Genomic DNA, 22,158 nt, shown 5'->3' with positions numbered 1-22,158 from the left:
TTTCTAATATATCCATGATAAAAAGTTAAAAATATATAATCTATTTTTCATAAAAGAAAATCCACTACGTAAATACTCTGTAGTTTTGTAAAAATGTTCCAAAAATAGTAGTTCAGAGCAAAGATAATGTTTGAAGCCAATAAATTGCAGATTTTATTTTTTTGCAATGAATAAAATACTTAAAACATTTTATAAATTAAAAAAAAAAAGCTGAACTCAATTTTATTTATTTATCAAAAGCAAAATTTACAAAAAACACACACTTTTTTTGTGTATGGATTTAATTTATTTGGAGTTTATTTAATAGTCCTCAAAGACTAACCTTGCATTATATAACAATTTATACTACCATTCTTACTATTTGAATAAGTCAATAATTAATAAAACTGAATCTAAAAAAAAGAAGCTCAATGTAAATGAAATAGTAATGACTTATATAAATTTTAATTCAAAAATTAAGTTCAAAATAAAAATTATCCTACATTCCCTATGCCTACTTATGTAGATTAAGAACCAATTTTTTACAGGGTAGAAAAAAAATCCAACCATATATTAATCAAATTATATGAATAGATAAGATTATATGAACTAGAAGAATATGTCTCAGCCTTATTGAGCTAATGCAATCTGAATCAGCTATCTATTCAGTGAAGTTCTAAGATCCTATCTTCTTATAGACAAGATCAACTACATACAAGACCAACATGTGAACAGATTTGCGACATAATCAGGTTTCCACGAGTCCTATGAGTTCATTCCAATCATATGAGACTCAAAGCTTGATTCAGTGCCAAGTCTTGCAATCAACTGTGTTCAAAAGGAAAGTTAACTCATTTTATCATGATTTCTATGAAACATTTTATTTTTTAATTCACTGTTTGATTTTCTTTATCTCTGATAGAAAAAAACAACAACATTCTAAAAATATTCTGATACTCAGAATTTAGAAGATAAACAAATCCATGAATGTTAAGTGAAGTCTCTTTTCATCAAAAATATAACAAAATCATCAATAAAAATTAAGAATTTTACACTGTCATACATCAATACTTTATTTTTAAATTACACAGAAAGATACATTACCTCTCTATCATAAAAACTGTCTTTATCTTTCATAAATAAACTGCTGATTCATTTAATTAAGTATAACAATATAAAGAGAATTGGAGAATTATTAAAATAGAAATGTTTATAGAGTTATTACAGTGTTAATAAAAACACTTTCTTTGATATGTTATTTTAATTACGGTAATGACAAATAAAATTTTATTAGATGTTTTGAAATGCCAAATCAATTAATTAATAAAGTTAAGGTAGTCATACTTACTGGCCCATCTTCCAAGTTTTTTCCAATCAACAGTAGCTCCTATTAAATCAGCAATAAAACATGTATACAGTCCACGCCAGAGCGATCGTAATAGTTTAAATAATAACCAACAAATAACAAGTACACCTATGAACCACACAATTCCTTTAGAGTCATGAGCAGGTAAACTGCACTTTTCATCTGTAGACATAATGCAATTAATTCCAGCTAATTCTCAAATGTAATAGATTATATCTCTAAACGCAGTTACCAAACACAGCGTGCGTCGCTCAGCCACAACACGACTAGTTCTAACTCTAAACTAAAATCGGATAATTGGAAAGAAAAGTACAAGTTGAAGTTGAAGTTACCGGTTCTCAACAAGCGACTATCGTAAGATAGTCTCCTTCCGTGTCATACATTTTCTCTCTCTCTTTCTTTGGATTGTATAAAAAAATATTTAATTATGTTATTCCAGAAATATAGCATTAAACGATTTCCTTCTATGGAATATATTTTTGAAAAGGATTAAAAACAAACTGTGATTTTTAAAAAGATTTATTTTATAGATGCTTTTTGTTTATATATTTTTTAAAGATATTTGGCAACATCTTTCTAGCCTTTGCGTCTGCTATATTGTCCATGTGATTTTGAACTAGTTCTGAATTTAAATTGATATTTTTGAGATGCCTTTCGAATTCCTTCGTTGTTTCATCACTTAGTTACGAAACATTTTCTCGAAAGTCCTGAACTTACAAATTAAAGTATTACATACTTTTAAAGATCCAAACCAAGATAAAGTTAAAGGTATTTTATTTTAATGAATTAGAAAATCATTTGACATTTAGTGACTAAGATAACTTTAGCTTAAATATGCTTTTTGAATTCTTTTATTTCAGTTTGATACAATGACTTCGAAAACCATTTTAGTAACAGGTGGTACTGGTCTTGTTGGAAAAGCTATCGAAAATGTTGTTAAAACCAACACCTTAACAGATGAAAACTGGGTATTTTTATCTTCTAAAGATGCCGATCTAACGTAAGAGAATAATAAACTTTAAAATTTTATTTCAATTTAGAATTTTCTGTCATTTTTATTTTACAAACAAAATTTGTTTGATATTGTATTTTGATATGGCATTGTGAAATTCAAATATTTCTTATTTTAATTTTAATGTGTCCCTTAAAAATAATTAAATAGTTTAATATATGGAAAGAAATTTTTTTTAAATATTAGAAAACTATTTAGATTTGATTTATAATTTTCTCTCTTAAATTAAAGTCTGTTATTGACTATTACTTTTTATTTAAAAAAAATAAGTGGATATTTATTTGAGATAGAAGTATATTTATTATTTAATAAATAATCAAATATTATAATTTTTACATTGTTACTAAAGCTGGATTATTTATTACTATTATAACTAATTTAACAAATTTCAAAACTGCTTCTATGAAACAGCCAGCTTAGTGAATTCCATCATTATTTTAAATTTCTAATTTTATTCGTAATTATGTGTTTAGAACTAAGAAAGTGATCTTGGTATTTATTCATCGGAAAATAACCATAGTAGTTGATAAAATATTTTATTGTTAGTAAAATTATGTAATTTTTTAGCCAAATTTAAAATATTTCGTTAAAAAACATTTTTAATTATAAATTTTCTCTTTTCTAAACTTTTATATTTAAAGAAAAGGTATTTCATTTTATTTGGAATATTGACATGTGAATTTAATTAATGACTTACTAAAATCTTTTTGACTATCACAATGCACTCAGATGATCTTTTATACAAACTACAAAATACTAAGGAAATGTCAAATGTTTACTTTCATCGTTTTTGTCAAGAGAGTCAGCAAATAGTACAAAGAAAACTTATTTTTCTAACAGTGGTTGATTTTCCTTCCACTGCCATTTTTTATTACTGTCAACTGTAAGTGGTGGGGAGCTGCTTTTTGCACACTAATTGCTAAACTTCCTTGTTAAAATGCCTGGATATCAGAAAATCTTAACTCAAAAAGAAATTAATAAGGATATTACTTGATGATAATGAAGAATTCAATTTAAATTCAAGTGATAAAGATGATAAACTCAACATTTCAAATTCTTTCTAAATTGCAAATTCATTTACTTTGTTAGAAATTTATATTAACATTACTTTAACATTTCTTTTTATGTATTTTTCCAATATTTGTTTTATTAAAACAAACACTGGAAAATATGTAAAAAAAAGTGCTGATTTACACATCTAGAAAGCTGTCTTTATAATGGTATAAGCTATCTTTCATTATGTATAATTTTTTCCTGTCCTTGAAACAGTCTTGATTATGAATACAATGGTTTAAATATTCTTTATTTATGAATCAAATATAAAAGGCAATGTTTTTTTATAGTGATATTTTTTATATTGATTTATTGTGTTTCAAGTGGTATAAAATATTTTTGAAAGTTCAAATCTTAATTATAAGTACAATAATATAATTATTCCTATTTTAAAAAATCTGCTTTGAAGATAAGATCACTTAAAAACAAATTAATATTTGAAGACTGGCATATATATTATATCTTTAATGTACTGCGTAAGTCAGAAAATGCATTTTTAAAAATAATGCCATTAAAAGTTTCATTTGATTAGTAAACACAGGATTTGATGTTACTTAATTAAAATTCATTTGTTTTCTTTATTGCATTTATATTAAATAATAGACAATAGAGGTATACATAAAAAAGGCATTTAGTAGGGAAAGGAGATGGTTTTGATTTGGTCAATTTTAGCAGTATATTTAGTGTATTTGTAAATAGTTTACCTGAACTAATAAGAGAATATATATTTGGATAAAGTATAAGACATAATAAGAGAATATTTTATCCAAGTAACTATTCTTTGTCCTGTTTCTTAATTTTGAAATATTTAAAAAAAAAATATGGGTGTATTTTTTTCTGGAAATAACTTTCTTTTTGTATATTTACATATATTTAATAAGTTTTCAACACTGAATTTTTTCCCTTTTCCAATACTAATAAATAAATTCCAGCAATCACTTTGGACATAAATTGCTTTATGCTCAAATAAATTAAAAATTCCTTTCAATTTTAATAAATAATATATTAAATATTTACAATGAGTTATCTAAAATTAATAAATTAATTACAAATAAATACAATTCCAAAATTAATACAATGAATTATCTAATATTAATAAAAAAATATAAAAAATTGATTTCAAAAATGATTAAATTTTTACAATGCAACAAGGATTTTAAAACGGTGCCTGCATACTCTATAAAATGTAAAATTATGTTTTTGCATCAAATTTAACTTTTATTAAACATGAACATTTGCTTACAAATACTGGGAGGGAAATGTTTGTCCTCTTTTGCTTCTATTTTCAGTTGTTTTGGGTTTTTAAAGAACTTGTTTCATAGAATGGTGTGTTTTAGATAAGAACTCGCAAATAATTGTAGTTTAACATTTGTATGATACTCTTTAGTCGAATCTTTAAAGCTCCATGATTTTGAAAATTTCCATTCGAATGTTTTCTATGTTTTTATAATCCCGATGCTAATAATTGTCCCCATTTTGATTCAATGCTTTAGTTTACAAAACCCTTTTGTAATATTATTTCTCTTGAACTTTTCTGTAATATAAGAAATTTATTGATCTTAGAATCTTTTGAAATATAATTTTCAAATTCTTTTGTGTTCTTTTTCAGTGATACTCAGCAAACTGAAATCTTATTTGAAAAATATAAGCCAACACATGTTATTCACTTAGCTGCTATGGTTGGAGGTTTGTTTAGAAATCTAAAGTACAATTTAGATTTCCTGGTAAGTTGAATGCTTAACAATTAATGATATGTCTGAAAACAAGATTTGAAAACTAATAACTTACTGTATCATTTCTTGTAAATGGTTAATTATTATTTGCATTCTTTAGTTAATTTAAATACATAGTTAATCAAATTAACATTTTAGGTTTTTATCATTAGTATAAAATTGCTTCTAAATTTAAAATAAAGGGATTTTTATTAAGATATAAGAAAGAATTTCATTTCTGTAAGGCGGTATAAAAAAATCTGCAAATCTTTCATGTATTAATGTATATGTTAAACAAAACCTATTATTATTTTAATAATAGGTTTGTTTAGATAAACTATTTAGGAAAGGAATCGGTACACTGACTAATATTAAAAAAAATACCATGATTCTTTAAGAAACAATTGATTAAAATTTCTAAAAACTACTAATATTAGAATTTTTTTATAAACACTTCTGAAACATTTGTTTTAATTAATGTATAAAAATGTTTATGTGTATGAGAAAATCTTTTAACATTCATAACTATATTCAATAATAAAATTGTTATAATCCATTTTGACTTTATGCATTTGAATGAATTTATTATCTAAACTGTTAATAATTTTAACTTTGCCTATTAACTTGAATTTTTAATCCAAATTATTACTAAATCTTTGCAATTATGAAATGATGTAATCTAGCTTCATCTTCCATTATGTTCTCTTCTACTTCTATGGAATGTACTTATCATGCTTCTTTGTGGTTTAAGTAAAATAGTTCTGTGAAAGATAAGACTATAGTATTGATAAGGTTCATAAGATTCATTTGTCAGAGCTATTTAGTTCTCTCTGGAAAATCTGTAAATCTTTCTAATCTGTCACTATCAAAGAAGTCATTAGTGGATATATTTCTGCCTTCAGTGATAAAAATTGATTGAAAATGTTTTGAAAACAGTTGAAGGGAATGAAATAAAAATATTTCGCCCATCTTGATTTGTGGGAAAAACATGTCTCTGGCACTAAGTGGGTTATATATTACTGTTTATAACTTTAGTTATATATAATTGGTCATGTATATCAACTTTCATTTTTGCACATACAAGTTGCTTGGGTTCTTAATATATTTTTCTTTATAAATATTACTATTTCTTTCTTTTTTTTTCGGAATTGAACTGTTATTTCATACTGATATAATGTGCTATTGTATTGGGGCTTCTGCTTTCATTTGTTGCTTAGAAATTATTTTAATTTTTTTCATCTGTGTTCTTACAGTTGTAAATATAATAAAAATATTTAAAAAAATCTTGAATTTTGTAATATTCTGAAAATTGTCATTATAAAGATTTTATTACAGAGTAAATCTTTAATAGTTTTGATTCATTGTTTATATTTTTCTTGTTATTTTTATGTAGCGGAACAATATTCACATAAATGACAATGTTTTGCAATGCAGTTACAAGCATGGTGTTCAGAAGGTTGTATCATGTCTATCAACTTGCATCTTTCCAGATAAAACTACTTATCCAATTAATGAGACTATGGTATGCATTTTTTTATTATCTTAAATTATATTTTTTTATATTTTATTATTTTTAATGAATTATGTATTTTCTAGATTCATAATGGACCTCCTCATGAATCAAATTTTGGATATTCATATGCTAAAAGACTAATTGATATTCAGAATCGTGCATATCATGCACAGCATGGCTGTAATTTCACGTCAGTTATTCCTACCAATGTCTTTGGACCATTTGATAACTTTAATTTGGAAGATGGCCATGTACTTCCTGGATTGATTCATAAAACTTATGAGGCTAAAAGTAAGTATTTCATTACAAAAGTGATATTTAATTACAAACAATAAAACATGAACATATGCCTTAAGTTTTGCATTCAATTTCAATTTTTGGAAGCATTTTCTGTTTAAGGAATCTTATGAAATAATATAAAACGATTGTTTCAATCTTGTATATTAGATTTTTATTTTATAATCAATATTGTAGAAAATGGAACTCCTCTTACCATATGGGGATCTGGAAAACCGCTTCGACAATTCATATATTCCAATGACTTAGCTAGACTTATTGTTTGGGTATTGAGAGAATACAATGAAATTGATCCCATAATTTTATCAGGTGAGTTATTTAAATCTCTTCTCTCTCTCTGTATATATATATATTACTAACATACATGGCACGGGCACAGAAATTATTCTTATTACTTGAAATCAAATGTAAATAAATATGCTTTTACAATTGTCCTTATTCAACAAAATATTGTTAGAAATATTCGGGTTATCCATTTCTACAAAGTAATACATCCAGTCAGAGAAAACATTAAAAAGAAATGGGCATCAAACAAAGATATATATAATATAGAAAGTGTAATCCAGCTCAAAAGTAGGCTTAACCATGATCAACTACAACTTACCTCTTAACTAAGATCAACTACTATTCACTACAACTTACCTTGTGATCCTTTTAATAAAGTAGGAAATCCAGTGTTTGGTTTATTCCCATAATTACATTAATCGAACAAAACACCAAATATGGCAGTCAAGAGTATCTATAGCTCTAAAATTCAAATTTATCCATTGTAGCATTTAACTGAATACTTTTGTCAATGTTAAAATTAAGATTTAAAAACTTCTTTTCTTTAGTGATTAACACCAAAGTAGAAATATCTTGGAATAGTATAAGCATATGTTTAATTTGCACTTACAGTAATTAAAAGCACATTCATATAATTAAACTCATTTTCTCTATCATATATAATAGCAAAAGGAATTTAAAAAATGTTTTCTGTATTCTTAGTTTAACAAGCTAAAAAATGACTAATCTTTTGCATAATATTTTAAGGGCAGAAAATTAATGTTTCAATATGTTTGAATGTATTTTTGTTCATATTAAAATTAATAATTATGTATTATAATGTTAATATGTTAAACATTATCTGGGGGAAAAAAGAACATTATCTGCTCAAAGTGTTTGCTAATTAATTGATCATTTATATTTCTTGAAATCTTGATTATGTAGTTCAGGGTAAAAGAATTAAAGAAATTTCAAACTTTTAGCTTGATGCTTCAAAGCATGATAATGCTTGATTCATCTATCATTAATTTTAAAATTTACTCTCAATTACGTTACAGTGATAATGTATTCACAATAAGATGTTTAATTGCTCTCAGAGCAACTGAGTATAAATTCAGTAGCCGAAAAGTATCATTGTAAAATGTACTTAAAATATTTTTAAACACTTATTAAAATTAGAGAAAAATTCTATGGAAATAAAATTAACATCACTGAAAAGATATCATTAAAAGATTTTAATGTGGTGTAATAATAATATTTGTACCATAACATACTCCAGAGTTATTGAAAGTAATATAGTAAAGTTATAATAAACTTTCTAAAAATCTAAAGTTTTGAAATTATATTATTTCTTGAGCATCTGCTATCCAAGAAATAGCTATGTGATATTCCTGGTAAATCTAATAAGTTTGATCTGTAGAAGGCATTTGGAAGGGTTTTTTTTTGTCATGCATGTTGCAATAATTTGCCAATGGATACCAATTTATAAACATTATCATTCTAAAATAAATAAAAACTTGTATTGCTTTTCTGTTTTGTTTATTTATATATTATAAAAAATACATCTATGTTACTTGGTTTCTAAATTGAGCTCAGCTTATGGCCTTCATTATTTAGTTTTTATATAAGTTACAATAATTTAAAGAATAGAAAAACCTATGTAGAGTACACTCTACAGTTATGTACTACAAAGTTGTCAGATTTTATTTTAGAAACTGTTGTTTAATGTGCAAAAGTTCCCTGTCCTCCCTTTATAAACTTTAATTCTGTCTTATTCTATTTTCCTGGTGAGATTGTTGCTGTCCCTTCCACCACAACAAATAACAATGTGATGAAATTCAATATATAATTTGAAATTCTACAAATCATATATATATCAAGACTTTTTCTTGAGTTTGTTTTTTTGTGAGTTTCATTGTCCTTTTTTTCTTCACCACAGACATATTTATTAACGTTTTACTCACTGCGAAATGAATGACTATTTTGTTAGTATATTGCTAAAAGTGTCAATGTATTCAAATTGTTTTAAAATGTCTTGTTAACTTATCATATGCCATTACAGGAAGTCATGTTTCTGTGATAGGAAAAATCCTACATGATAATATGTGCTTTGTAAACAATATATGTTTACAGAGGAAAAACAATTTGAAACCTATAGATATTCTAGGTTCTGCAAACTATAATTGTGACTGTATACCATGTAAAGCATTTTGTGCAAAAATAATACTAAAAATGCATTGAATTTTATTGCATGTATTTTTAAACTTAAATTATTCAGCTGAGTAATTTAAGTTTTATATTTAACTGTGTTTTTTTCTATTCAGTGGATGAGGAACAAGAAGTTAGTATAAAGGATGCTGCACTAACTGTAGCAGAAGCCTTTGATTTCAAAGGGGAAGTTATTGTATCCTTTTTAAGATAGTGAAATATTATTTGTTGATGATTTGCTAATATTTATTAACTGATAACTACATTTATTAATCAAATTTAATTTCTACTACTGGGTATTTAAACTTAATAAAGAGTATTTAGTAGTTCGCAGAAAATAGTATCATGCAGTTGTGAAAACCACATCCCTAGTTATAATTCCAATCCTTCACCAAATATATATATGTTTCATTTTTCTCTGGAGTAATTAAAAAAAAAGAATAATGCATTTGCTGACTTATTATTAAAAAAAAATTACAAAGTGGCATCGTAAGCCACCATGTATCTGATTCTCATTATATTCCTCCTTTTAAAATATACCAAATAATAAATTTTAAAATAAACCAAATTTTTTTCTAACATTACACTTTCTTCATAACAGTATATACAGAAGCAAAAAAAAAAAAAAAAAAAAAAATCAGTCACACAGTCACTGATTACAAGATCTCATCAACTATCAGATATTCATATGAAATTTGTCAGGTGTTTGTTTCCTAGTAGTAGACTTCTTCTTTAAATTATTAATATTGTCAGAAAGAATTAATATGTACTTTGCTATCCTATGAAAATACTTATCATGCAATTGAATATCATAGTGAACCACCAATTTACTAATTGGATATTAATTATATTGCAAAAGTGTAAAAGAGGTTACTGATCAAATTTTGAAATATATTTTGCCATATTCATTATATGAAGTATAATTTTTCAATAAAATTCTATATATTTTGTACAACAAGTTTTATTATTTAAATCCATTCACTATTCTAGAGCTTTTGTTCTTTATGTCATTTTCTGGCACTTTTGTAAATTTGGCTTTATGCCAATTTCTGGCACTTTTGTTAATTTGTTACCATTTGGTTTGATGTCTTCTGCTGCTACCATTGCTGTGAGTATGCTGCATTAAAAAAGACAGTCATTTTATAGCCATTACTTATATTAAATGCATAATAACAATTAATAGCCAAAATTTTTAGTCTATTGGCTATGTTTGCCAATGGTATGTAGTTAATATACAGGCAACAAAGTTTAATTTTAAAAAAAAACCTTCCTTTTCTCCACTTATAGCTATAATTGAAATGTTCAAATTGGCTACATTTAAGATATTACTTCTAACATTAATTAAGAAAAAAACACAATTTTTTCCCTCCAGTATAACTGAAAAATCAAACAATAAATTTATCATTTCTAGTATAAAACATTAATTTGCGCATTTATTTAGTATAAGAATAATTGCAAATGATAATTAAGTTCTTCAAATATGTATAAAAGGCAAAAGTAAACTTTTTATTCTTGCTATTTGATACAAACTTTTGAGATTTGCTTCAAATCTTTTCAATAATATAAAACTTTGTGACAAACCTATATTTGTCTATTATTTTCACAATATTAATTATCTTATTTATTTTGCGACAAATACTGAATTGTGCGATTGCAATAAATTTATTATCTATAGCTGTTTCCAAATTTAATATCTCACTGTTTTCATCTAAAGATTGAAAGGAATTTGAAAACAATAACTTAGATGAAAATTACTCTATCTTACCAAGAGGAATTTTTCTCTTTGTCAGGTTCTTCTTGGTTTCTTCGTCAGGTCCATATTTCAATTTTTCTATACAGACTGTAATATACTTTATAAATTTAATTATAAAATGTTAATGCACAATGAATTGCATATATATATATATATATATATATATATATATATATATATATATATATATATATATTGTGAGAACCGAATTAATGTTAACAAAAAAAGCATTAATTAATACTGAAATCCTTTTATTGATAAATTTGTTTATTCACATTTTTAATATAATAAAATATAAGTTTAATTTACATAAATGTGAATAATTTATGCATTGATTATATATCCACTTCACTTCAAAAGAAAAACAGAATGTGAGAAAATGTTGCTGGCTTAAAAGAAAAAAATCGCTTTACCTTACATTAGTTGTATCTTTGTACTTTAATTTTGACTGTTATGAGTATTTAAATCTTGCTTTTTCCATTAAAATTAAGTTTTAATGGCATATAGTTATTTCTTAAGTCCAAAATAACTAAATAAACTAAATCCTATTAACTTAGAATTTTAAGTAACAATCACAAGTACTTGTATGTATGAGTGATTTTGTTTTCTGGAAAATTTATTAAATTTTTTTTTTCATGTAAAAAATAATTTAGAAACATTTCTGCAAAATTGCACATAATAATATCTAAACAGTTCTTTAACAACGAAGCTTATTCTGTATTTCCTATACTATAATGTTTTATATTAAACATGATATTTCTTTAGAGGAAAAGAGTTTTCAATATTACATCAGCATCAAAAAGGTTTTGTTTTGTCCTTAATTTAATTTTAGTTTGATACTACAAAATCAGATGGACAATATAAGAAGACTGCCAGCAATGAAAAGCTGAGAAAATATAAACCAGATTTTGTTTTCACACCCTTCAAAGAAGGTAAATCTCTAGGATTATTACTACTTTTTCTTTTCTTTACTTGTTACAAATCCACCCCACCTCTATTCTTAGTAACATAGAAATTCAGGACTGCATTAAAAAATTTGACCTTTATCAATCAGTGAATTTAACATATGGCAGGGATATGAAATTAATTTGCGACATTTATTACTTCAGGGTATTTTCATACTAAAAAATTAAATGAATAGACTTGTAAACTTTTAAATGCTTTAGAAACTGAATATAAAAAAAAAAAAAAGCTTAGAATAAGTTTTACTGTCAAATATAATCTAGCTAAAATTAAAGAAGTTTTTAATTCAAAACATAGTGGCATGCTTATATTGTAAGACCTTGTTTTTATTTTATGTTCTGAATGCCAGAAAAATATTTAATAAGGAAAATTTTTAGGTTGTTTCCCCCTTTTTTTTGGAAATATAGGAAAAACGTATAAGCTAATATTTATTTTTAAATTTTTCATGGGTTAATTTTATTTTGGTAAAGATTAATTTGTTAATATTTATTCATGCTCTTTGCATTATATAAGGTGGTTAGCATAATCTAGTAATTAATTTTTAAAAAGTTACAGACAAGTATATATTTTCAATTGGGAGAAAAAAAATATTACTCTAAATGATGTATGTAAAGAATTATATATTTGAGTTCAATAATTTTCTGAAAAATACAAGCAAATACACAATGTTTCTATAGATCTGCTATGTACGATTAATAAATATTCTGGTTTCAATATTGTTTAACACAAGTTCTATTCTTGTACAATTAAAACTGACAAACTTATAAACTTTCAATTTCATTATCTAGGCCACGTCAAAAAAGTTCACTGTATGGACAAACATACTGTATGACCATTATAATAATCTAAAATTGTCTATAAAAGCAAATTCAAGGCTTCATAAACTTTTTTTTTTTTTTTTTTGCTGAAATGTGACTTTTATGTTCATTTATTTGATGTCAGTAAAAAATATTATTATGAATATTTTGCTAAGAATGACTAACTGAACTGAGGAACTGTATAAAAATATAGATTTCATTTTTTTTCAGCTTTATATTTATTGGTAATAATATGAAGTAATATAATAATATATTTAGAACATAGAGATATATTGGTGTACATATCTGAGATCAGATGACCTTATAAATATATATATTCTTTTCATACTTGAACTGTTTTATTTAAAATTAATTAAATCAATTTTCTTATTTTTGTAAATTTGGTGATTATTATAAATATCTGAGAATTGTTGCATTAATATTGGTCTACAAATAAAGATAATTTTATATGCAATAAAGATTCTTCATAAAGTTTGTGAAATGTTTTTTGAAAGATCTCTTTAAATATAGAATAATAAATACTTATGTTTTGAATAATTTTAGATTTAAAGTGCTTCTGTTATTCATTTATTTCTATTTCTTAAGCAATTTCAAAAAAGAATGTATAATTTTAAATTACATAACACTAAAGTTACCTGAGTAATCAATAAAATATTCAGTCAAAGTGTATTTTAATAAGCAATTAAATTTCCTTATTAAAAGATCTATTTATTTCATAGTTAATTTTAAAATTCTGTTGCAAATTACAGATGCTATAAGCTTTATTTTCATAAGATATTATTAATACATTTTGTAATAGTAGAATAATATGTAACTAAATTGTATTAAAGATATTTATTTCTCTTTTCAGCTGTTAAAGAGACTGTAGACTGGTTTGTCAGTAATTATGAAATTGCTAGAAAATGAAATCATGAACAGATGATGGATTCCAAGATCTGAGAAAGTTATGCTGATATTTTTCTAAGCACTATTATTAAAAAGAAAATCAAAATAAAATACTTTTTAAATTTTTTTCAACATAATAAATTTGTCATATCAATACATGATTTATCATTGCTCATAAACAATTAACACAAGACAACATCTACAATTTTTGAAACCTAAATAATTCATTTTTACTTTGTAGCATATAAAATGAACAAAAGAAAAGTTACTCTTCTCAATAAATTTTAACCTAGAGTATTTAAGAATCTCCATACTTTGGATTTCCTAAAACAAAAGAAAACAATCTTTTTTTAAAAAAAATTTCATCGATGCAATTAGATAACTCTTATGTAACAGGTGAAATTTGGTTTGAGGTTATAGCAGTAAAACTGCCAGTATTGATCAAATTTAAATGGAATCTATTTATAAGAAACCTGCCTGTCTATCCATTTGCAAATGGGCTTAATAACTCAGAAACAAAAAGAGCTAGAAAGATCAAATTTAATGTTATGGTTTATAAAATATGGTTTTATAACTGTTTATGTCATATTTTGAACCAAATTCATGAAAGGATTAACTATGTATAAGCCTGCTTGTGTGTGGGTGTATGAAAATTATAGTTGAAACATGTAACATCTTAGATAAATGAAATATGTTTTGTTCTTGTTATCAAAATACTAGTCTCAACATAAAATTTAATTCCCTGATGGGAGTAAAAAATTATTTACATGGTTGTCTTCACTAAACTACAAAGTATATAATTCTTCAAATAGTGCACTATATCCAAAATAGTGCATTATAATCCCACTATTTTCCCTTTTCTTTTTAATTCCATTCATTTAGATTCTTAAAACATTAAAGAAATTCATTATTATTATTTTTTCTTATTGAGCCCTATTCTCAGTAATACGGGCCCTGATAGGGAAAAAAATATCTAAGAGTTTTCTTCATGGTCATATAGATTTTTAAATATTTATCCTTCAAAATTTTATGCAAAATTAAATAACTCTCTTAAGATCATTTCTGTCTAAAACCACAATAAATAAATTTTTAAATAAAACAATTTTATGCTATATTTTTGTTTAAAATATATATATATAAATTAAATCCTAGTTAATTTCTTAATTTTTATCTTGGTTTAACCCATATTAACTTGGTTCTGAAATGTTCTCTTGTTTCCTGATCCAGTTTCACCCTTTTTTGTTTAATTAATACTACAGAAGCTTTGTAGAATTACGGAAATCAGCTAGTTCACACACTCCGAGTGAAGGGACAAAAATCTGTCAAGCTAAGCGAATTCTTTTAAAAGATACCTATATTCCCCTTACCTAAAACTACATGTGTAGAGAAATCCCTATCAGAATCTCATATAATCATTGGGGATAAATATTTGTCTCTTTGGCTCTTATGTCCAGCTGTGGACCGACATAATTCGTTACTTCTTGCTTGAACATAGATTATGCCCCCCAGGATGGAATAAGTGCGGAGTTTAAAAATTCGAAGAGTTTTCTTTCTTCGGCCACAAAACTGCTGAAAAATATGTATTTTATCTTGTATATATATATATATAGGGTGTTCATTAATTATTGTCGGAGTTTCCGTACCTCATAACTTTCGAATAGAAAATATTAAGCAAAAACCGATTATGTATTCGTAAATTACAACTCAAAGAATTTTATTAATGATATTAAAGTGTAAATCCTGCACAATTTGCACTTTGTAGGCTTTCAGCTGAAGGCGATTATGTATTCGTAAATTCGCTGAACAAATTTTGACTTTTGATAATTGTGCAGGTTCTCCGAGCCCCATATTCTACAGTTATGTTTATTCACTTTTTCTGACACATGAAAAGTGGATTCGTCACTGAAGAACCATTTCCGAAGGTAATTTTCATCATCCTCAATTCGAGTCAAAATTTGTTCAGCGAATTTATGAATACATAATCGCCTTCAGCTGAATGCCTACAAAGTGCAAATTGTGCAGGCTTTACACTTTAATATCATTAATAAAATTCTTTGAGTTGTAATTTACGAATACGTAATCGATTTTGCGTAATATTTTTTATTCGAAAGTTATGAGGTACGGAAACTCCGACAATAATTAATGAACACCCTATATATTTGTGCATATATAAATAGAGTACATATTATGGTTTTTTTAACATTATATGCCATAATTAAAACTAAGCAGATTGAAAATTTATGCTTTTTACAAACACTTTCTACAAAAATTGTTGAAAACTTAATGACTGTATGACTTATAATTAGTAAATTAAAACAAAATTTGGCTATAAATCAAGAAAAACCTTTAGTGCTACTGTATGATTAAATTGACTACATATCCAAAGGTAAAAACTAAAAAAGCAAAAACTGTTTCCCAATAAATATCAATAATATGTGCCATAAACATTACCTGCTGTATGATGCAGACATTTATCCAGAATGGTATTTTGTCAATGAATGGGAAACAAATATTGATAAGTTAATTACAGGATTAATCTAAAATAAATCAATAGTGTTTTCCCTAAACATTTAAGGTTTTTATTTATACTGCTTATACCGAAATGCTAAAAATACTTACAATTCCTTATTCTAAAGAAAACAGTCATAAAGAGCAGTATGGTTAATTAAATAATCAAAAGTGCTATACTTATATCTTTCATAGGAGAACAGAAAAGTTATCAGTTTAATCGGTTGATATCGTAGTTTTTGAAGATTCCAGGGATTCTTGGCATGTATCAGTAGGGTTGTTGAGACGGGACTATAATTTATGAAGGCCCTTCACATAGGTGCAAACTTAATTTTTTTTTTTTTTTAAATATGGCTTGAAAAATGCAATGAAACAGTCTGAGGGAATATTTTCAAAAAATGTGGATTTTCCCCATTCAAAATTATTTAAAAAATGTCCGATAGATGGAGCTCGCACATCAAACTGAGGCGGTTTTTACAAATGTGGATAGCTGTAAAATAGATGGCTGGAAATGGATACGCCCTCCGATGGCAGCAGCATGATATCGTTGCTGGATCGAGCATTAGTGTTGATATATTTTTATAAAAAACGGTGAATAAACGACTAAGGAATTGCGAAAGTTCTTATTGGTAAAACAAACGAAGGCGAATAAATGCCCTATTTAATTGTTCGCCATTTTGAGAAAATAGGGAGTTTGGAGGATCATCCATGAAATACAAACGATCGTCAGTTTGCAGCGACCCTGTTGTGCAAATATATTATAAAATCACTTTCATTAAGGAGAACTATATATAAACACTTTTACTTCTTTTTTTAAAGTAAAAAAGTGCTAAACATATTATTACTTAGGTATAAATGTTTTCAAATAAACAATTAAGGAAAGAAACTAGGAAAATGTCATAAGATACGACAACTATTTTGGCTGAGTTATTGCATGAAGAAAAAAAATGATTCATTATTGTACAGTATTCCACATCTAGCAGATCATTAAATGGCAAATCTTTATTAAAAATATGTAACACAGCATATTAAAATATGTTACTATATATCAGAAGCTCTGTGTTATTTTTTTTACAAAAAAAAAGGTCCATAATTATGAATAAAATTAATTTGTAGCTATTAAAAATAATGTAACACAATGTAAATATTTTCAATCAACATTATTGATAAAAAGAAACATTTTGTTGTAATGTAAATATACAAATGACATTTCCTACAATATAATTTAATAAAAATACAAGGAGCATATAAAATAATCGGAGTCGGAATAATTACTTTCAATTTTGCTGCATAGTATATCTTAAATATTCCTTTTTCATTCCGACTATAAACAAAATATAAAAACTTCACAATATATTTGTTTAATTTACATTAAAGAGAATAATGTATCAAAGTATATACATAATTTATTAACTGAAAATAAGTCATTTTAGAATAACAATTACAAATAAAGATTGTCTTATTTCCTAATAATGATCTCATAAAAAACATATTTTTCTAGCTTCAAAGAATATTCAATAGTTTTTAAATAGAAGTATCAAACAGTTTTTGTACAAAGATAGTTCTAAATGCAAAAAAATCAATCATAATTAATAATACAATGGATTGTGAGTAATCCAATGTTGCTTTTCTTTCATTTGTGCATCTTTATGAGTTGTAAATAAGGATTTATATGCATCACTAGCATTTGGATCTTTTGCAATACTATAACTTTTCTGTGCTTTGTCAGGAAGAATTAAAGTTTTAGATGAACCCCCACCATTTTGTACAGATGCACCATTAACCTTAGATGGCTTTACTTGTTCACTTTTTCCAGGTAATTTCTCCTTCTTCACACCATTTGTTAACTTTGTATCAGATATGGGCTGGGAATCAGTAGAAGGTTCACCAGTTTCCAATTTTATCTTTTTCTCAATTGATTCTGCAGAAGTCTCAGTTGCAGTAGCTGATCTCTTCTTTTTCTTCTCCAACTTAGCAAGGCGTCTTCTTTCCACCATTTTCTCTTTCAAAACTTCAATTTCTTCATCTGTGCCATTGATAACTATGATGTCATTCGGATTCAGAAGGTTTCCACATTTATGGCAAGTTTCAGACTTCACTTCTTTAATTGCTCTCTCAGAAAAAACACAGCCACATTTCCAAACAAAATAGAACTTTTGTTTGCCATTCATATCCAATCCTGTAACTGGGCAGATATACTGAGAATTGTTTAAATCAACGTATTCATCTCCCATAGGATTCTTCTGCTGAAAATCGGGCTTTTCAGTTAGATTCAGCTCTTTAACATCGGATAATTTTGTAATGTGGTTAGCCACGTGGGATGAAGAAATAGCACTCTTATTTAAGATGTGCTCTATAACAGCTTCCTTATTATACAATCTACCGAGTTCACAAGCAACAATAGGTTTGCGAAGAGGATTCTGAGATATCGCACAATGCTTCCATTTCGCTACGGTCTCGGCATTTTTATCCTTTTGTTCTGGTTTTTTCTTCGTACGAACCAGTTCATCTCGTCTGGGAATTGTGCCACCATCACATCCCATTTTAATCAAAGAAGTAATAAATAAGTTTCAAGAAGTAAAAACTTTGCAAATTTAAGGAAGGCAAACAAAAATATTTACTGTTAAACGTGACGTCACTTGAAATAAGTGTAAATGTTTAGTTGTAGCAAAACAGCTTTTAGTACAGGTGTTGCCATATATAATATAAAATAAATCTTTAAGTATTAATCCACTCTGATTTGATATCAATTTCTCGGTTGGAGCTTATGCAATAAAGATTTTAACTTCCATTTGGATGTATAAGTTTATTTAACTTTAATATTTAACTTGAATAATAGATATTTTAATTTATTTTGAAAAATGCTCACTTCAATGAACAAAGTTTATGTCGCCATCTATTGTGAAAAGTTACAAATATTTGTACATTACTACATAATTAATACTTAGAAAGTATTTTTATAGAAAGAAAAAATTTAGTTTTTGCATTTAGACTTTTGTAATATAATTTTTTTGTCGAACTCGAACACTTCTCCAGTAAAAACTTTGTCTATTATTGGTACACAATGTTCAAAATTATTGAAAACCAAAATTTTATACATAGCAAATAAAGTATGTTGTTCTTTCATAAATTTAAATAGTCTTTGTAATACATGCGATTGATTTAAATATCAATGATAGCTTCCTAGACCATTGAATCTTTATTTTAAATATAAGCTATCTTACAGAATATGCAATTACTAATCCATTTTTTTTAAGATGTAGAATGTTTTGAATTTTTCGAAAGCGTTCCATTATTTAAAAAAACGCAGAAGCCGCAGTTCTGAGAAAAAAAATATATTTATGGACAAAACGCAAGCAAATTTCAAATTATATTATCCAAAAAATATGAACATATTTTTTTTCTGGACCACACCTCTCGTTACTCCTCACCATCTACATTACAAAAATGTCACCTTAAGAAAGAAAATTAAAATAAAAAGAAATGCATAATATTATTTTAAAAGACCGGGAGGAAAAAAATAGTCTAGACTTGATATATAAACATAATATATCTATAACATGCAATTCAAATTAAGAACAATTTTATTAAAATACAGATGCCCTTATGCCCTTTTTTTTTTTTTTTTTTTTTTTTTTTTTCAAATTTTACTCTTCTTTTACCAGCTATATAGAGTGAAAAGATAAAAGCGCATATTTTCATTAGCTATGTCAAAAAAGCATCAAAATAAATACGCCCCCGGGTGGGCTCGAACCACCAACCTTTCGGTTAACAGCCGAACGCGCTAGCCGATTGCGCCACGGAGGCTTCGAATTGTTCAGCAAAATTAAAGATGAAAAATTATTAATTTTTCATAATTGCTTCTTGAAGGCAGGTGTTTCTAATTTTTATTATTCCGTTGTTTTTGCAATCAACAGAACAAATTGAATATCTATTCCTTAAAAATGATTGATGACATACGTGTTACAGTAAGTAAAGATATTCTTTTGATTGATTTTATAATTTTGATGCAGAGGGAGAAGGAAAAACACATATTTTATGACTATCACAAATAGAACTCATGAAGTTAGTTCTAAACATGCAGGTCACTGAACTTGATTATTCCTTTTTAAGAGTATTTTTAACTTTGAATTTGAAATATATTAATAAAATTTAGCTGGCATGAATTAGTAAACATACTTGGTCTTTTATTTTTTTGATTTCCGAGATACCAAATCAAAGTGAACATCAAAAGTTCGAACTTTTCGATTTGCATAATATCGATTGCGTTGCGATTGACAAATCAATTTCCGTCAAAGTTTTCATACTATTTATCAATTAAATAAAAAAAAATCATAAAATTAGTACTTTTTAAAATGAACACTGGTACCGATCTCTTAAAATATTATAAAATAAATTTTCCCCGACAAGTAAATTATACAAAATCTATATATGCTTTGAAGTCGTCGAAGCCAAAAGCAATGTTTGCGTTGTCTCTATAAAAAAAAGGAATTTTGGCAGTTTGATTAACTATAAGTTTGATTACTTTTGCAAATTGCTTATTATAATTATTGAATTTCCAAAATATTCAATAAACAGAAGACTTTTTTTACGTTACATGTATAACTAAATATAATAAATAAATAAATACAAGGAAGTAATATTTTAAAATATAAAATATTGCATATGCTGAAATGCAGTGATGTGGGATATTTTATTCCAACAAATATTTCTGTATTGTATATATAGGTTATGATCATAAAATATAATTTAAAACTCTTGTTTAGTTGAAATAAATTAGTATTTATACATATATAAGTGTAAAAATGTTTAATTATATGCATTTAAATATGAAAATGAAAGAGAATAATGCATATTTTTAGAAAACACATATACAATTGTTATCTTCATTCTGGATATAAGAACAGATTTGAGATTGATCATAGAAAATAAAAATTGAAGTATAAATAATCAAAAAGATAAGCAAATTGCTAAAAAAATTTTTTAGAATGAATAAAAAAATTCATTTTAAAAAAAATTAAAAAATATAGAACTATTAACCTTCACACATGAATATGAACATTCATTCATATCTATATATATATATCCTGCTGATCAGTGAAAATTCATTTGTCATAGAAAATCAGAAGGGCAAGGAAATCATTTTAAAAATATTGATTTAATTAGTTGTATTTAATTTCATTAAATCTTATGCATAATTTCATATTCATGATTCCTTGAACAAAGTGTTTTTAAGCATTAAATTGTGACAAGTCTAAAGTCGTATGATTTTAATAACTTTACACCTGTTTTGTTTAATGAGTGCACAAATCTTTCCTCTGGAGTTGAATTCCACAATATATAAATGCCATTACAAATGTAAATGTGTGGATGATGTTTTCCAAAATGCACAACATCTTTTGAGTAATGTAATTTCACTTACTGATTCCTTATATAAATTACACAGATAATATTCCTTTTTTTTCCTTAGTTTTTTAACTATGAAAAAATTATAATGCAATTAAATGCTGGTTGAAACAATGAATTTTAACATTAAAAGCCATGCAGATATATTTTTATTGACCAGAATTCAAGGAAACTGTACAAACTTACAAAATTAATATCATTAAGAAAACAATTTTTTTTTAAAGATGTAAAAATAAGATTTGTGCAATAACATTTATAGTAGTTGAAAAAAAAAATCTCCAAATCTTGCTTAAATAATTAAAATTCTAAATTAAATTTTTAAAAATTGTTTATTACCTTGTCTTGTTTTACTTTTATCTTTTCTTATAATAAAACAGAATGTGTGAGTGTTGATGCCATTTTGCTTATAACTACAAAATTT

At 25.7% G+C, this 22,158-nt stretch overlaps 4 protein-coding genes and 1 non-coding gene across 6 annotated transcripts in view; 2 read left to right on the top strand and 3 right to left on the bottom strand.

Annotated features, from left to right (window-relative positions):
• The window catches only part of LOC129963300 (very-long-chain 3-oxoacyl-CoA reductase-like), a 39,034-nt gene extending 37,401 nt beyond the window's left edge, over window positions 1-1,633 (bottom strand). Inside the window, exon 1 of the mRNA XM_056077585.1 lies at window positions 1,328-1,633. Coding sequence (XP_055933560.1) covers window positions 1,328-1,517 — 190 coding nt within the window. The 5' untranslated portion in view covers window positions 1,518-1,633. The remainder of the gene's footprint in view (window positions 1-1,327) is intronic.
• A 288-nt stretch (window positions 1,634-1,921) lies between these two features.
• Window positions 1,922-13,977, top strand: LOC129963301 (GDP-L-fucose synthase-like). The gene is made up of 9 exons (XM_056077586.1): window positions 1,922-2,113; window positions 2,206-2,345; window positions 5,020-5,134; window positions 6,516-6,644; window positions 6,719-6,926; window positions 7,110-7,241; window positions 9,521-9,600; window positions 11,990-12,089; window positions 13,789-13,977. Exons 2-9 carry the CDS (start codon window positions 2,215-2,217, stop codon window positions 13,842-13,844), a joined length of 951 nt encoding a protein of 316 aa, XP_055933561.1. The 5' UTR covers window positions 1,922-2,113; window positions 2,206-2,214; the 3' UTR covers window positions 13,845-13,977.
• A 3,423-nt stretch (window positions 13,978-17,400) lies between these two features.
• LOC129963360 (replication termination factor 2-like) lies at window positions 17,401-18,974 on the bottom strand. Its single transcript, XM_056077691.1, has one exon. The coding sequence runs from the start codon at window positions 18,872-18,874 to the stop codon at window positions 17,921-17,923; it is 954 nt and encodes a 317-aa protein (XP_055933666.1). The 5' UTR covers window positions 18,875-18,974; the 3' UTR covers window positions 17,401-17,920.
• Window positions 18,975-20,064: 1,090 nt separating this feature from the next.
• Trnan-guu (transfer RNA asparagine (anticodon GUU)) lies at window positions 20,065-20,138 on the bottom strand. The gene has a single exon. It is a non-coding gene; the product is annotated as a tRNA-Asn (tRNA).
• Window positions 20,139-20,180: 42 nt separating this feature from the next.
• The window catches only part of LOC129963246 (solute carrier family 52, riboflavin transporter, member 3-B-like), a 59,458-nt gene continuing 57,480 nt past the window's right edge, over window positions 20,181-22,158 (top strand). Inside the window, exon 1 of one of the 2 annotated variants that reach the window (XM_056077475.1) lies at window positions 20,181-20,299. In XM_056077475.1, coding sequence (XP_055933450.1) covers window positions 20,276-20,299 — 24 coding nt within the window. In that variant the 5' untranslated portion in view covers window positions 20,181-20,275. The remainder of the gene's footprint in view (window positions 20,300-22,158) is intronic. The other variant, XM_056077474.1, reaches the window with a different exon arrangement.

Source organism: Argiope bruennichi, chromosome 3 (genome assembly GCF_947563725.1).
Source record: "Argiope bruennichi chromosome 3, qqArgBrue1.1, whole genome shotgun sequence".
Lineage (NCBI taxonomy): Eukaryota > Metazoa > Arthropoda > Arachnida > Araneae > Araneidae > Argiope > Argiope bruennichi.
This window is presented reverse-complemented; position numbering and strand designations above follow the sequence as displayed.

Bases quoted from the DNA above. Each gene is read 5' to 3' on its own strand.
- LOC129963301 (XM_056077586.1), top strand. From the start codon at position 2,215: ATGACTTCGAAAACCATTTTAGTAACAGGTGGTACTGGTCTTGTTGGA. The intron at 5,135-6,515 runs GTAAGTTGAATG...ATTTTTATGTAG, and splicing joins AGTACAATTTAGATTTCCTG to CGGAACAATATTCACATAAA. The intron at 9,601-11,989 runs GTATCCTTTTTA...ATTTAATTTTAG, and splicing joins ATTTCAAAGGGGAAGTTATT to TTTGATACTACAAAATCAGA.
- LOC129963360 (XM_056077691.1), bottom strand. From the start codon at position 18,874: ATGGGATGTGATGGTGGCACAATTCCCAGACGAGATGAACTGGTTCGT.